This window comes from Gekko japonicus, unplaced genomic scaffold, assembly GCF_001447785.1.
Source record: "Gekko japonicus isolate JY-2015 unplaced genomic scaffold, Gekko_japonicus_V1.1 scaffold215, whole genome shotgun sequence".
Lineage (NCBI taxonomy): Eukaryota > Metazoa > Chordata > Lepidosauria > Squamata > Gekkonidae > Gekko > Gekko japonicus.
Window position 1 is genome coordinate 545,748 of NW_015160215.1, and position 15,080 is coordinate 560,827.

General features: G+C 43.3%; 1 protein-coding gene across 1 annotated transcript in view; it reads left to right on the forward strand.

The window, feature by feature from the left end:
- The window catches only part of GRIP1 (glutamate receptor interacting protein 1), a 187,999-nt gene extending 175,220 nt beyond the window's left edge, over nt 1–12,779 (forward strand). The window contains exons 20-24 of the mRNA XM_015410502.1: nt 3,731–3,833; nt 3,981–4,025; nt 8,541–8,774; nt 10,404–10,550; nt 12,424–12,779. Coding sequence (XP_015265988.1) covers nt 3,731–3,833; nt 3,981–4,025; nt 8,541–8,774; nt 10,404–10,550; nt 12,424–12,660 — 766 coding nt within the window. The 3' untranslated portion in view covers nt 12,661–12,779. The remainder of the gene's footprint in view (nt 1–3,730; nt 3,834–3,980; nt 4,026–8,540; nt 8,775–10,403; nt 10,551–12,423) is intronic.
- Nucleotides 12,780–15,080: the final 2,301 nt, after the last annotated feature.

Consider the following 15,080-nt stretch of genomic DNA (forward strand, 5'->3'; position numbering starts at 1 on the left):
CCCCGGAGGCCCCTCTACGGAGCAGGGCGGGGGGGGACAGCGAGGCCCGGGCGGCTGCAGCCTCCCGGGCCTCGGTTTGGAGCAGGGCGCGGGGGGGGAGAGGCAAGGGGGGGAAGGCAAGGGGGGGTGGAGGACACGGGGAAACAGCGGGATGGGGGGTACTTACCTCCTCCTGCTGCTTTCTCTGCCTCCCTCCCGCGAGTATCGCGGGTCCACCCCTTGTACAGTATAATTGTCTCTTCCATATGGCTGATTCTTATGCTGCCTAGCAGCCTTTGAAATAAACATACACTGTGAAACACTATTTCACTATTTCGAAGACCAGTGCTACACTTCTCTGGAAGACTTTTCCTGTGCTGTCTCCTTTTGCATGCAGTATTGGTGATAGTGCAGTGTGCTGGAACATTCATTTCAGGCTAGTTCCTAATATTACCATCTCCAAGGGATCACTAGAAAAGAGTAAGAGTCCAGTAACACCTTAAAAACTAACAAAATTTGTGGTAGGGTATGAGCTTTTCTGCATCACTGCTCACTTCTTCAGATACAGCTAGAATGTGAATCCATCTGTTCTATATATTGGAAAGTGATTTCAGATGTCAAATGATATTAGCAGGCAAATGACAATAGCAGATGTGATTGGGTTAGGTGTGATATGCAGAGAGGTAGTCTGCATGGAGAAATCAGCATTGGTAATGAGACAGAAAACCTAGCCCCCAATTCAGTCCAGGTTGATGCATTGTCTTGAGCTTCGTTATCAGTTGCAATTCAGCAGTCTCTCTTCCTAATCTCCCTTTGAAATTCCTTTGTAAGACAATTGCTACTTTTCTGTCAGCAACTGAGTGTCCTGGTAGGTTAAAATGTTCCCCCACTGGTTTTTGATGTTCCTGGGTCCACTGAAGGTGTTGCTAGGATCTATATGATATTGCTGGGTCCACTGATGGTACTCTCATATAGATCCTAGCAACACCATCAGTGGACCCAGCAACATCAGTCATACCATCTCAGGTTCCTACTCCTACTTATCCTCTAATGTGATTTATGCCATCACTTGTCAGCAATGCCCTTCCACACTCTACATTAAATGAACAGGTCATTCCCTTCAACAAAGAATGAGTGGACGTAAGTCTGACATTAGAAACCACAACATTAAAAAAACAGTGGGGGGACATTTTAACCTTCCAGGACATTCAGTTGCTGACCTAAAAGTAGCAGTTGTCTTACAAAAGAATTTCAAAGGGAGATTAGAAAGAGAGACTGCTGAATTGCAACTGATAATGAATCTCAATCCACCTGGATTGAATCAAGACTTAGGTTTCCTGTCTCATCACCAATGCTGATTTCTCCACATGTACTACCTCTCTACATATCACACCCATTGCAATCACACCTGGCATCTGAAATCACTCCACTTTCCAATATATAGGATTCACATTGTAGCTGTATCTGAAGAAGTGAGCAGTGACTCGCGAAAGCTCATAAACTGCCACAAACTTTGTTAGTCTTTAAGGAGCTAACGGGACTCTTACACTTTCTACTCCTACAGACAGACTAACACGGCTACCCATCTTGATCCATCTCCAAAGGATCACTGATGGTGAAGAAATTCTTTCTATCCAAGACTTATAAGATGTTCATATTTTCATTCTTATTTTATGTAATAAGCAAAAGGCTTGAGTGTACCTTGAACGAAAATTTACATGATGGTGGGAGACTGGACTTTACATGTGAATAAGGCAGACAAGCTTTGAAATACACCACCATATTCATTTGGGCCTGAATTTTGGAACCACTGAGTTCTGGCTGTCATTTGTGCCATATTTTCAAGAGCCTACTGCCCCAGGTGATCTGTGAAGAATTTTTGTATAACTACCAGGTGGATTTTTTTACTGTTTTATTTCCTAGTAAGACCTAAGCAGAGTTATAGCCGTCACAGCCCACTGACTTCCGTGGTCTTAGAAGGGTGTAATGCTGCTTAGGATGGCACTGGCAGAGACTCAGTGGAAGTTTTGATAGTGATTACAGCCTCGTTGAAGGAATCCCCTACACAATGTAACCAGACACATGGCTCCTGAACATTATCCCCATTGCCATCATGGCAAGCACAACATCTTGATCCCTTTAGATTCCTGAATTCATGACATGCTTAAAGAAAAGTTCTCAGGTTTGTCGCTGTTGGTAGTACAGGCAAGCTGATCCAAACCAAGATTGCCTTTTAACACATGGATATTGGCTCACACTGAGCAAGTAGACAATGGCTTCTGCATGGCTTGTGAGATTTTTAAATGTGATTTGAGACACTGGTTTGTTTCTTCTTGAATTGAGAAGTACTTCGAAAAAATATAAGTGAGATCTGGGGAGAGAGAAACAAAGGAAAGGCTTTGAGAGGAATTAGGAAGACTGGACTTGGCTCCTACCGCACCCATGTCTAGTTCTTCAGTGACTGTCCATTACAGCAGTATTCAGGCGGCACTAGAAGCCAATATTGAGCTGATATGTGCACATGTAGAATTGGCTTTAATATTGGCCTTGATATTCTCACATGTAGAACTTATTTTTCTCCATATTCTAACCACAGCCTGAGCCTCCTTGTCATGGGATTGTAACTGTTAAGTGTCCTAAATATCTCAGCGGACATTTATACCATGACAGAATATAAATCTAATCCTTTGACATAGTTTCACCACGCCTCAGTTGTGAGGGTTAGACTTCTAAGACGCTAAGTCAGGGCTGGCCCAAGGACTTTGGGTGCCCTAAGCAACCACGTCACCCCTCCCTGCCACTAAGGCACAGTGAGAAGCCACTGCCCACCTTCCTCGCCCACTGGCACCATGGCAAGATGGCAACAAGGAACACTGGCAAGACAGTGCCTACTCTGCTCAACCCCCCACATGAACTGTAGGGAGTCAGCTATGGGCAGGAAAGTGGGGGGACCACAGGGCTGGAAGACACCCCTCCACCGCTGATGCCCTAGGCAATTGTGTAAATGTGCCCTAGTGGCCAGCTGGCCCTGTGTTGAACGATTGTGTGAAGGCATCAGATTAATACATCTGGGATTAAACCTGCTAGGGTATAGCACAGACATAGCTCTGATTGAATTCCCTAAATATGAATTAATACAATTGGGAAAATACACCTTTTCAACCACTTTTCAATGACTAGTCATTTACTGATCTGTATTATGGGATCTTGGGAGCATTGATGCATGCAAGTGATCAGTTTGCATTAATAGTTGTAGAGCCTGGAGATGTTGTAGGATTTATTCCGATTGAATTAACATGCCCTTGTCACTGCACAAATCGTAGCGGTTGGGAAGGAGCAAGATAGCTGTGATAAAGGGATTGGCTGAGAGGACCGTAATTGCTTTTTTTTTGTTTTTGAAGAGCCAATAAGGGTGAATTTCTCTTCTGCATTTTGTGCCTGACACAATGAAAGGCTTGAGCTGCTTCTCCCCCTGCCCCGTGGGCCTACCAGGGCCTTTCAGTATATGGGTGGTTTAAGCATAAAGTTTGCTTGAAGTTCATTGACATGCCTCTTGTAATGTCTTCTGCTAGTTAATCCACTTCCTTGCGGGCCAGCAATTGTTCTCCATGGTCCCTGAGTTGATCCACAGCCTTCCACGGCTTGCTCTCCTTCTGCATTCTTTGGCAATTATATAGTTAATACTGTGTGTGATAAGCCATTCCTGTGAACTTCACTGCCATGATAAGCAAACCTTTCTCTATGAATCCAGCTTTGCAGGTGCCCCTGAGACTGAACAGGAGGAAAATTTCTGGTCTCAAGCACTGGAGGACTTGGAGACCTGTGGACAGTCAGGAATTCTGAGGGAATTAGAGGTAGAAGCAACCTTAATCCCGTCACACTATTCCAATATCTTTTCCAATTAACACACATTTTCCCTCTTCTTTTCTCCTGTTTTTTTTCTAAGTTTGCATTAATCACACAAATTCATTTTAAAGCTTTAACCCCCCCCCTTTCCACAGGACAAGGCTGACAGGCGTCTGTGTTTGAGAAACATGACTCTCTTGGTACCTACCCTTTATGTTTATATTTTTGGCTTGTGCAGCTGCCTTCCCTGATTCACATTCCCCTCCTAATCAAGCTATTTTCTTTCATGGAACTGCTGTTGAGATGATACCACTGTGTGTGCCTCAAAGCTGCACCTGTGCTACTGCTGGCTGCACCTGCTCGCAGGCTTATTTTGCCCTCGAAGCAGCATCTGCCATAGTCTTCCCAGCTGCTTTTAACAAGGACTTTCTTGGCATGTATCCCTTGCAACAGAACTGAATCGGAACTGAGAAGAACATAAAAGAAAAACAAATTCTAAACGTTTTCAAAGTTGGATTTACCCGACGAACCAAAATAACCAGGAAAGACAGACATTTATTTTGCCCCTGTTGCAAGGAACCTGATGTTAGTTTATGAATTCTGCATGAACTTCATCCAGATTTCCTTTAAAAGAAAAAAACAACAAAGTAATGAGACAGCCATCTGTTTACAGTTGCTTGTATGTTCCTTGATCATAGCAAATATATATTATTAAGCAGTATTAATGCTTGAATGGGTGAGTCCTCCAGAACTGTCTTTTATGTTCTTCAAAATTCCCTGTGTTGCAATACTGGCAGAGTCTCATTTCATTTTTATGTCATATCGAAATCCCTGAGCAGCCACAAGGAATGTGAATGGCATAACTAGGTAAGACTCATGCAGTTCCAGTGGTTTGCGTAGCCTCAGATTTATGGCTTTTGTCTTGCATGTATTGTTTACTTTCATGTTGATCTGAAGTATGTTTAATTGCAATCCAGAGGAACGTAAGCAAAAATATTGTGTCAGTTTGATTGATTTTTGTCAAAGGCATGGTACTTCAAGCTTCTCTTACAGATTTCCTTGCTGAGTGCACAGCAAATGGGTATGGAAATAGATAAACAAGAATGAACAGTTTAGTAAGTTGCTACTTCCAAGTTTGAAGGAAGGCCTAAAGCTCTTAAAATGAAACACATTAATTGAGCAGTTACTAGTATAATTATACTTTGCTGTCTTGTCAGCACCTCTGTGATCAGGCACCCGCTGTGCAACTTACATTTACACACGAGGACTTGTTTTTCAGTCAGTCTAACCTTGCTGCACTCCTCTCAAAGCACAGGTCTCTTTTGTCAGCTAGCAACAACCTTGTTTCATTTCACAACAATAAGGAGATAAGATTATTGATCAAGCCATGCATCAGTTCTCAGAAAAAGAAATCGGGGAAGGATTCCAAAATGCATGTCTGTATCTTTAATTCTAAATGAGCTGAAGAATTGGTAGCAAGTGCTCATCTCCTTGCAAAATGTACATACTTTGTTTTTATACAGTGTCCAGCATTCAAAGTACTTGCCATGCATTATCGCGGTAATCTTTTCAACAGGTAGACCAGGTTCATTCTTTGCGTAATGCAGATTAGGGAGTGAGGCAGAGAAAGTGTGTGATGCCTAAACCCTCTTAATGAACTTTTGGCTAAGATAACATTTAAACTAACAGCCTCCCTTATTATAGCTCAGGCTGTTAGCCACAGTGCTACACCAGCTCTGGAGGCTAAAGCTGAGAGAGCATTTATAGGGTTAGATCAAGCCAGTTTTTTACTCAGCCATGCTCAGTTACTCAGCTGTGTCACACATGGGTTTTGTCCAGGCAGATTCCTGACTCCCTTCTTTGCAGCACCCCTCCCATCTTCTGTTTCAGTTGCAAGGGCTCAGGGATCTCCTTTCCTTTCCTACTTGTATCGGATGAAGGGAGCTCATACCCTGAAAATCTTATTGGCATCTAAGGTACTACTAGACTCGAATCTAGTTCTTCTGCTGCAGACCAACACAGGCCCCAGTCACATGGAGAATTTGCCACACAAAAGGCACGAATGTCGGGCGGATTTTCGGGGTGTGATCACACCACAACATCTGGGAAGCGTAGCGCACCCGTGGCCATCCTGTGGCGTCCCGCCAAAGATGCAGAGTTAAAAAGTACCAAGGAAAGTGCACTAGTATCCGGAAAATGCGCAGCACAGGCGGACATCTGATCGCGGGAGCGCTAGTATCCCGTGGCACCCGGCGCCCGTCCACATCCCGTCGCACACCGGATGTTTTTCATAAGTGCATGCACACAAACACAAAACTGAAAGCAGCGCTGCTCCATGGAACTGCGCATGCACACAAACGCAAAACACTTGTGTGATTGCACCACACCGCTTCTTTGCCATGCTGCAGCATTGCCGTGTGATCGCCAGCTAACAGCCTAAGCACGGAGACTCGGGGAACCGTGTGATCGGCCTACTGCGCTTTATTTTGCTCCGGGGCGAACAGCCCGTGTGATTGGCCCATGTGACCGGGGCCACAGTTACCCTCCTGAAACAACCAGTGCCACATATCACTCAAGAGAGCAGGGAAGAACAAAGGACAGTTTTCTGTCTATGAATAGGCATATTCATATTCCAAATGAGGAAACAACATCCTTCATTCTAACTTGTTGCCTGCCTTTTGTGTACCACATGCCACTAAGAATGTTTGCAAAGTTAACATTCAGATTTTAGCAAAGGCTTCTTCAGCACAAATAGTGGTGATGTGGATGATACTTTGAAGAAAAGTCAGAAACCAAAGTATTTTTGTATTTTCATAATTAATGTGACTGGTCTTCTGTTGCATAGCTGTAGGTAAAGTGATTTGGGATATAATGCTTGTGTCATGTTAAGTTCCCAAAGAATTTTTGAAGCGGTACAGCTTTTCCTATTCCTTTTCCAGTATGGAGTATTGATACCTTGTTCTCTTCCTTTATCAAGACTTGAGTGTTCTGCTTCTGCTCTCTTCCTACAAAGAGACAGTTCTTCTCTGTATGGCCAGTTCTTCATCTAAGCCTGCTAATCACATATAAGAGGAAGCCCTCCCAGTCCCAAACACCGTCTTTTACAAACCTTTCTGAGCTATTCCATTATCCATTGATTACTTACATGAGTTCCTGTTCTTACAGCATAACGTCTTATTTCAGAGAAAGTAACCTTGAGAACACTTCACAATAAAAAAAATAGGGCACAATTAGATGTTGCGTTGTCCCCAGGTTCACCCCAGGGACATATCTCCATTATGTTGTGCCAGAAAGTAGTTTAAAGAGTTCTGCAGGGAGGGCCGATTCTGTAGCATGGCGGAGTTTCAGGTCAGAAATCTAGCATGGGGTATAGCCCAGGCAAGCCTGATCTCATCGGATCTCAGAAGCTAAGCAGGGCTGACTCTGGCAAGTGTATTTGGATGGGAGACCTCCAGGGAATACCAGGGCCAGGATGCCAGAGGCAGGCTATCAAGCCACTTCTCTGAATGTCCTCTGTGTCCCAGTAGGAGTCATCAGAGGTCGCCATGACTTCCAGGCACGCACGCACACACACATAAATGCAAAAATACGCCCCCAAAAGAAATCTGGCATGGGGGGAAGACAGGAGCCCCTCCTCTCCCCTGCCAAAATTGGGGCCCTGTGGTGCTTTTGAACAGTTTTCCGGCTGTTTAAAAATGGAGGTGCATCCTGGGGGAGGGGGCCAACCTGGCGACGACGCCACATCTAGTTTTGTCATTATTATTTTTTTATTTTTTATTAAATTTATACCCCGCCCTCCCCACAAGGGCTCAGGGCGGCTTACAGATAGGGCACTTTGTGCCAATAAAAACAGAATAGAACACAATAAAACAAGATCATTAACAAGTGCTCTAAGATGTTACACTAAGCAAAAAGATGGTATTCAGCTGATGATGTTCAGATGATATTGTCTATATCCCAGAACAACCGTACTGGTCCTCCGCGCCGCTACAGTATGATCTTCCTGGGCCGTTCGTTCCCAGTTGTTTAAGGGATCGTTGGCAGAAGTGGCAGTTCCCTGGCTACATGTTACATATAAGTAAATGTAGTTAGACCCCGGCAGATTTGTTAAAAGATAGAGCAATGCCTATTTGTTTCATGAAGTACTGAATGTTCTAATATTTTGCAAGCTGCTTCTGCAGCCTAATTTTTCTACTCAAGATTTTTCCCCCCTCAGCTTTGCATGTAAGTCATTGCTGTTCTCTAGGCTATTTGGCATTTTTTCATATTGTCCTGCCATGATCAAAGTTTCTGCCACCTTTAATGAGCTGCACTGCTGGCTTCAAATCTTCATTATCGCATTAGGGGAAGCAAATTCTGCAGGGTCTAGGACTTTAAAAACTGTTAAATAAAAATATTTTGGAATTGTCAGTAAACATCTGCAGATTAATTTCAGTCTCCTGCCCCCCCCCCCCACTTAGAATGTAGAGTAGCTTTTAATAGTTCCCTGGCATTTTGGTTAAAAATGTCATCCAATAACCTTTTGTCCAGTGATTTCTCAAAGGACTCACAGAGAAATTGTCCGTCTATCCTCCTGCCATTTGCTGTGCCCTAAAATGACTGTGTTTGACAATAACAACAGAACAGATGAGGCTGCCTATTGTCATCAGATGATCTTCAGCTTTTTCTACTATGGTACATGTTATTTAAAAAAAACTGTTTAATTAATGCTGCAGGCAACAATTATGTCAGGGAGTACAATGAGTCTGAACCACGACAACCTACAGCATCGCAGCCATCTGGGAAGGCAAGCCAGCTTCCAGGAAAGAAGCACTTCAAGGCCGCACTACAGCCAGACGACCCGTAGCAACACATTGCCATCTGATGTGGGCAGGAAGTCTGGAGCTCTGCGGAAAATGAAGCAAGAGATGAAGGAGATAATGTCACCAACTCCTGTGGAGTTACACAAGGTATAGATGCCATTTGATTTCGCCCCACACACAATGAACACTGTACAAACAGACCACCAACTTAGCAATGCTTCCTCTGATGGTCCTACAGATAAATGTTAAGAGGCGTGAATGACCTTGCTGGCCAGGTCCTTCATGGTATGTCATTGGAGAGGAGGAAATGGTATCAAGCTTATCTACATCTTCTCTTGGCTTTGCAGTGGTGAATGGCCTTCATAATCCATTTCTACCATATTTTGGACTGATACATGGTGACCATTCATCCATGCACTTGAAAGAAAACACAGTTTGATTTACAGCCATGTCTTGTCTGTTGGCTCCTGCGTTGTGCTGCAATAACGTTTTCTTCATAAAATGTTTTCTTTCCCTTTGTAAAAGAATGTTATCTGTCTACAACAAAGGCGTGAGAATCAGTTTAAGTGACTAAAAAAACAAAAAGGGTCCAGATCGCCTCTTTGTTACATTCTTAATTCAGAAAGTAGAAGAAAAACAGATTGGGGGGGGGGGGCTTGTGGTGTACAGTAATAAGGTTATATGTGAAGGATAAATTTTGACACATGCTGCAAAGGAACAGGGAGTTGGTTATAGTGTGAAAGGGGAGTGTGACCTTGTAAAAGAGGGGATGTTACCATTTGCAGAAAGGAAATGGTATTTTTCTCAACTTAGATGGCTGGTAGGTCAGACAACACAATTAGGAAAAGAAAGAAAAAAAGGCTGGTAGGTAGTACAGAAAGGCCCTGATGCAGCTGTGCAGCCTTGAAAGACTCACTGATCATAGTGACCAGCTTTTGTGAGGGAATGGAGCAAATTCAGCTCCTGCTTCCTCTCCTGGACAGCCAGTAGGCACATTTACAGTTTTATAAAGGAGGGATCCCCGCATACACTCTGTCACACCCAAGCAAGGCATAGGGCCAGATGCGGACGGGAAGGTACGCATCGACCTAAGCTACTATTCTTTGTAAATGTTGTTGCTTCTTGGGTAGCTCAGCTGAAGCCCCGTTTAGTTTACCTAAGGGGGAAATGCCCTATGCATAATTAGGGTTGCCAAATATGCCCGGGAGGGCGGGGAATCCCCCGCATCGGGGCCCCAATTTCCGCCCCGGCGGAATCGGGGCCCTGGGGGAACCCCGCCCCCGAAGCTGCGTCAGCCACGTTGCTGACGTTGGGGGCGTGGCTGGGCTCGTCAGGGGGGGAAACCATATGTTTCCCCCCCACGAGCTCGGCCACGCCCCCAATGTCAGCAACGTCTGAAGTCACTTCCGGTGACGTCGCAGCGGCGCACGCGCACTTAGCGCGCGCGCACACAGCCAGCTCCCGGGAAGAACGGAGCCTCCCCCGCTGGTAAGATTTTAAGACTTGGCAACCCTATGCATAATCAAGAGCCAGATTCAATTAGATTTCATTCCAATTTTTCAGTATGCAGGAAAGACTTTTTTCAGGAGTATGCTTGCTACTCTTTAATCCAGTGAGAATGCTGTGCCTCATAGGTTGTCTCAGCACTTCCACCTTCCCAAACTAATTGATGTACGGTTCTATATCGAACTCTAAAACATGGCAAACAGAGCAGAACAGAGTAAATAAATACATTTTTTTCCCAGTGCAGATATCAGAAAAGTATTTTCTTCACAGGTAACTTTGTACAAGGATTCTGACATGGAGGACTTTGGGTTCAGCGTATCAGACGGCTTGCTGGAAAAAGGCGTGTATGTTAAAAATATTCGACCAGCTGGACCTGGAGATGTGGGTGGTTTGAAGCCATATGACAGACTTCTACAGGTAGTATAGGACCCTTTGTGTTTTCTTGAACTATAGTGTCTAAATACAGGACACTGGTTTTATTAAGCCCAAGAACAAGTATGCAACCAAACTCAGCATACAGACGATAGGCAAAAATTGTTTGAAGTGAGTTCATGTCCCTCATTTGTCTGTTTTGAGGAATGGATTGAGAGGAAAAGGAAGAAACTGTGGACAAGTCCAGCCATTTATTTATTAATTTATTATGTATTAATTCAATTTATACCCCGCCCTCCCCACACATGCAGGCTCAGGGCGGCTTACAGGAGGCACAAGCCAATATAAAAACATATATAAAACCATTTAAAATCATTACAATACAATAACATTATAATTAACGAATATTATTAACAAATATTAAAGCAGAGGCGTCAAACTCATTTGTTACAAGGGCCGGATCTGACATAATGTCACTTTGTTGGGCCGGGACATGTGTGCCATAAAACGTATTGCCAGGTACCAGAGATAGAAACTGTACAAAGGACAGCAGCTGGTAAGCTCCAAATTGGTGTGTCCTCACTGCAGGGCCCCATGGGCTGGGAGTGGGGTGCAGGGGAAAGCCCGCACAGGCGGACTGGAGAGGCAGCAGTGCAGCGCTGGGCAGATGCTCCCATCATGCTTGACTGCTGCAGACAAGGTTGTTCTGCTGTGCTGAAGCCCCAATGGAGTGGCTGTGCCCACTCCCAACACTTCCTCCCTTGCACCCGGCACTTCCTCCCTTGCATCAGTTGCTCGTGGGCTGCATAAGAGCCCTGGATGGGCCGGATCCAGCCCTTGGGCCTTGTGTTTGACACCCCTGGATTAAAGGATGATTCAATAGAAGTATAAGCTAGGCAAAATAGTCATCACAGATCTGGCATAACTTCAAACTGCTGAAAGCAGCAATCTTATGCTTGACTTGTTCTACTGAAGACACTGGGATTTACTCCCAAGTAAAGCATGCATGGAATCAGGCTGCAAAGCTTCAGCTTTAAATCTTAACAAGCCAGAATAAACCCACTTGAGTAACTTATTTATTAATGGCATTTGTATGTTGCTTTTCTCCCTGAAAGGATCCAAAGTCGCTCACAGAAAAAAACTGAAATATAATTTCCCAAACAGTACAATTAAACAACAAAAACAAACAAAAGGAATACATCCTGGGCTGGTACTGATCAGCAAAGCTGCTTACACAGACTTTGGGCTGAGGGCCAAGAGTCCATTAGCTTACACCCAGGGATTCACGCCTCTATGGCAACTCAGGTGCTAAGTATCAGAGAGAAAGGTGGGCCTAAATAAATGGCATAAATAATTCCACAAAGAGGAAGACAAGCTTAACTGTGATGGAACTCAGAGCCAGACTAGATATGACCATCCCTATGTCCACCATGGGGATGCTGCCACCATTTTAAAGTGATTTTAAAATTCCAGGAGGGCCCGATGCTGATCGGGGCTGCAGAATGGCAGGTCGAGACACTCTTGTTTCCCCTGCACCTTTTCAAAATGGGGTGCAGCCATTTTGGCACTTGAAAAGGTGCAGGGGGAGAAACAAGAGCACCTCAGCCCACTATGCTGTGGACTCAGTCAGGCCTTTGTGGTGTTTTTAAATCACTTTAAAATGACATCGACTTCCCTGTGGCGGATATGAGGGTGCCACATCACATCCAGTTTGGCCCTTTGCTATTGCTAGCTTGCTGCCATCAAGATTTTCTTCACTCCCTCCCTCATTTCCCTCCTGCATTAACCTCTTGCCACATTTTCTTCCTCAGTTGATCTTTTATAGGGTCTTGCAGAAACAAAGATAGCATTTCACTTCAGGTGAAATTTCTTTGAGGTTTTGCAGTTTGACTAAACAATAATCTTTTTTTCCTTTTAGGTAAATCATGTTCGCACAAGAGACTTTGACTGCTGTCTAGTTGTGCCCCTCATAGCAGAGTCTGGTAATAAATTAGAACTCGTTATTAGCAGAAATCCTCTAGCCTCTCAAAAGATGAGCGCCGAGCAACAGACTTTTGCCACTGGGGAATGGAATGATGCAAACAATGCCTTTCTTCAACAAAGTGGACACAACACTGGTTCAGAGATGCCACGGGAACCTACGAACACTTTATAGCCAAAAACTGTATTAGTACAAGACATTTAAATGGTGCTATATCCCTATGAGATTTCTGCTACACTGGAGACACAACTCTTAAGAAGCACAGGGGAGTCTAATTATTTCTCAAGACTCGTTATTTGCTACTTGCTTCCCAAACAGAGTTTTGTTCTGTTCTTGTTTTTTATAATCATGAACAGTGCCATTCTAAATAGACCCTAAATTCAAGCAAAAATGAATGGTGAAAGTGGCTTTATTTTTTATCATGACAGATTTAATTAAAAGAGATAGGGCTTCTCTCTCAATTCTGATTGATTAAAAAAACAACCACCATTTTTTAAACTATAAGTCATAAACACACAGATTGATTTTTCGGAATTTGTAACTAATTTGAAGATCAGGTGATATAACTGAATGAAGGAACCTTGAAAGATTGCTGCTGCACCCAGAAGATGACTTGTACGTTGGCTATTGTAGTAATTGCTTTGTAGCAAGCAGTGGTGCTGCTGTCTCTGCTGTAGTGAAAAAGGTGTGGAGACAAGAACTACAAAGTGGCTTTACAACCGTTTTGAGCAAAGGGGCACAGCAAGAATCCGGAGTGTGGGGAGGGGGGTAAACGTATAGTGCCCAGCTGTAGTATGATTTTATTAGGAGTTATATTATTCCCTATGCAACAATGTACTGAACAGGATATGTCTTGCGGCCTGTAAGGATTTTTTGACTTTGCGGTATTTGGAACTTCTGATGATCTATTGATTTGGGGGGGGGGGAATGCAGTAAAAGGAATTTTAGTGATATTTAAAAAATAAAAGTTTATACAAATGAAGAAACATTCAAGTAATTTTTTTTAACTTTTGAATTATGGTAGCAAAGGAATATTGATGCAAATCTTAACTTAGGACACATGCAAATTAAATTATATAACTACACAGGATTTTTGTTTAATTAAAGTGAATGCATTGCTTTAAAATGTCTATTTAAATAATCTTTGTGGGATCTTGTTGACCCTTACCATTTTGGGCAATTAATTTTTAAATTGTAAATACATTTTGCACTCTCTCTCTCTCACATACACACTCTCTCTCCCAAATTCCACTCCCCCCCCCCATCCCGTCAGAGCAATAAAATGTGCCAGTTGCTTTTTAGGCTCACCAGCAGCTGCTTTGATTTGTTTACTGTATCGTCATGGTAATTAATGTTACTAGGTGACTGGAAAGACACTGGATTTGTCTGTTATAACCGTAGAGTCTTCATATCTTAGCAATCCTTCCAACAGCCAGTTTTCCCATCTATTTGAATTGTTGATGTAGCCCTAATGCTATTTTCCTTCACCTGTTTCATAAGCAAGCTTACCTGTCCTATGCACACACCAGTGAAATGTTTTACTCATCTGTCAGCACTGCCAGAGAAAATTCATTCAAAATGAAATTGAAACCCAAATCATGAACCACTTAATATGTATTTTTATTTGTAACAAATGAGTATTAAAATGAAAGTATTTTTGTACAAATTTAATACTTTAATAGCATGATATTTATCGTCTATGTATGGTTTCTGGGAATTCAAACTGTTGCAAAAATTTGTATGGAAAATGTAAAAAAAAATCAAATAAACAATGATTTAAAGAGGACGATATTGCATGTGTTGAATTTTTTATGCCAACTTCTGTTCAGTCAACGAAAAAGTCTACAATCTCAAAAAAAAGGAGACTTTGCATGACCACTTCCTCCATGCGGGTTTAAGTAAAAACTGTTTCTTTACATTGTAAATTCTTTCGCAGTTATTTGCACTTCAGATGTGAGACGTGGATAATGGAAATGATAAAGAATGCTGGATCATTCCCAGTGATCTACCACACTGGTTTTGGAAATTTGCTGATCACGGGGAGGGAGAGGCTGCACGGCCTCCCCTGCAGATGACAAGGGCGGTTGAGCAGAGTCAGGAGGGAAGGCCAGTGTGTTTGCGCCTGATCTCCCTCCCTGAGCATCCACTGAACATGTGGGGAAGTCACCACACTCATATGTACAAGCTTATGTCCCAGGTTCTTTTAAAATAACATCTTAGACAAATTCTAAACTTGTCCCCCAGGGTGTAGATTAAATATCTGCACAGTAGGACCAGGTACAGACAAGGGAGATGTTTTTGCAAATCTGGTTTGCAGAAAAATCCCAAAATAAAGAGGTGTAATACTTGAAAATGTTCAATAAATATTATACTAAAAAGATCTCCCCCAAACAAGGAGAATGTCAGCCAAGATATGGATTAGCCTTGCAAGATCATGGGAGACATTCCATGGTTGCTTAGCAACCCTAACAGCCAGGCATGGAGAAACTACAGAAAGCCTAAATGGGGATGGGGGGGGGAGGAAAGAAAGTGGCGATGGGGTCGGGGTTGGAGGATGTGGGGGGACAGCAGCAGTCAGATAAGATTTCCATCTT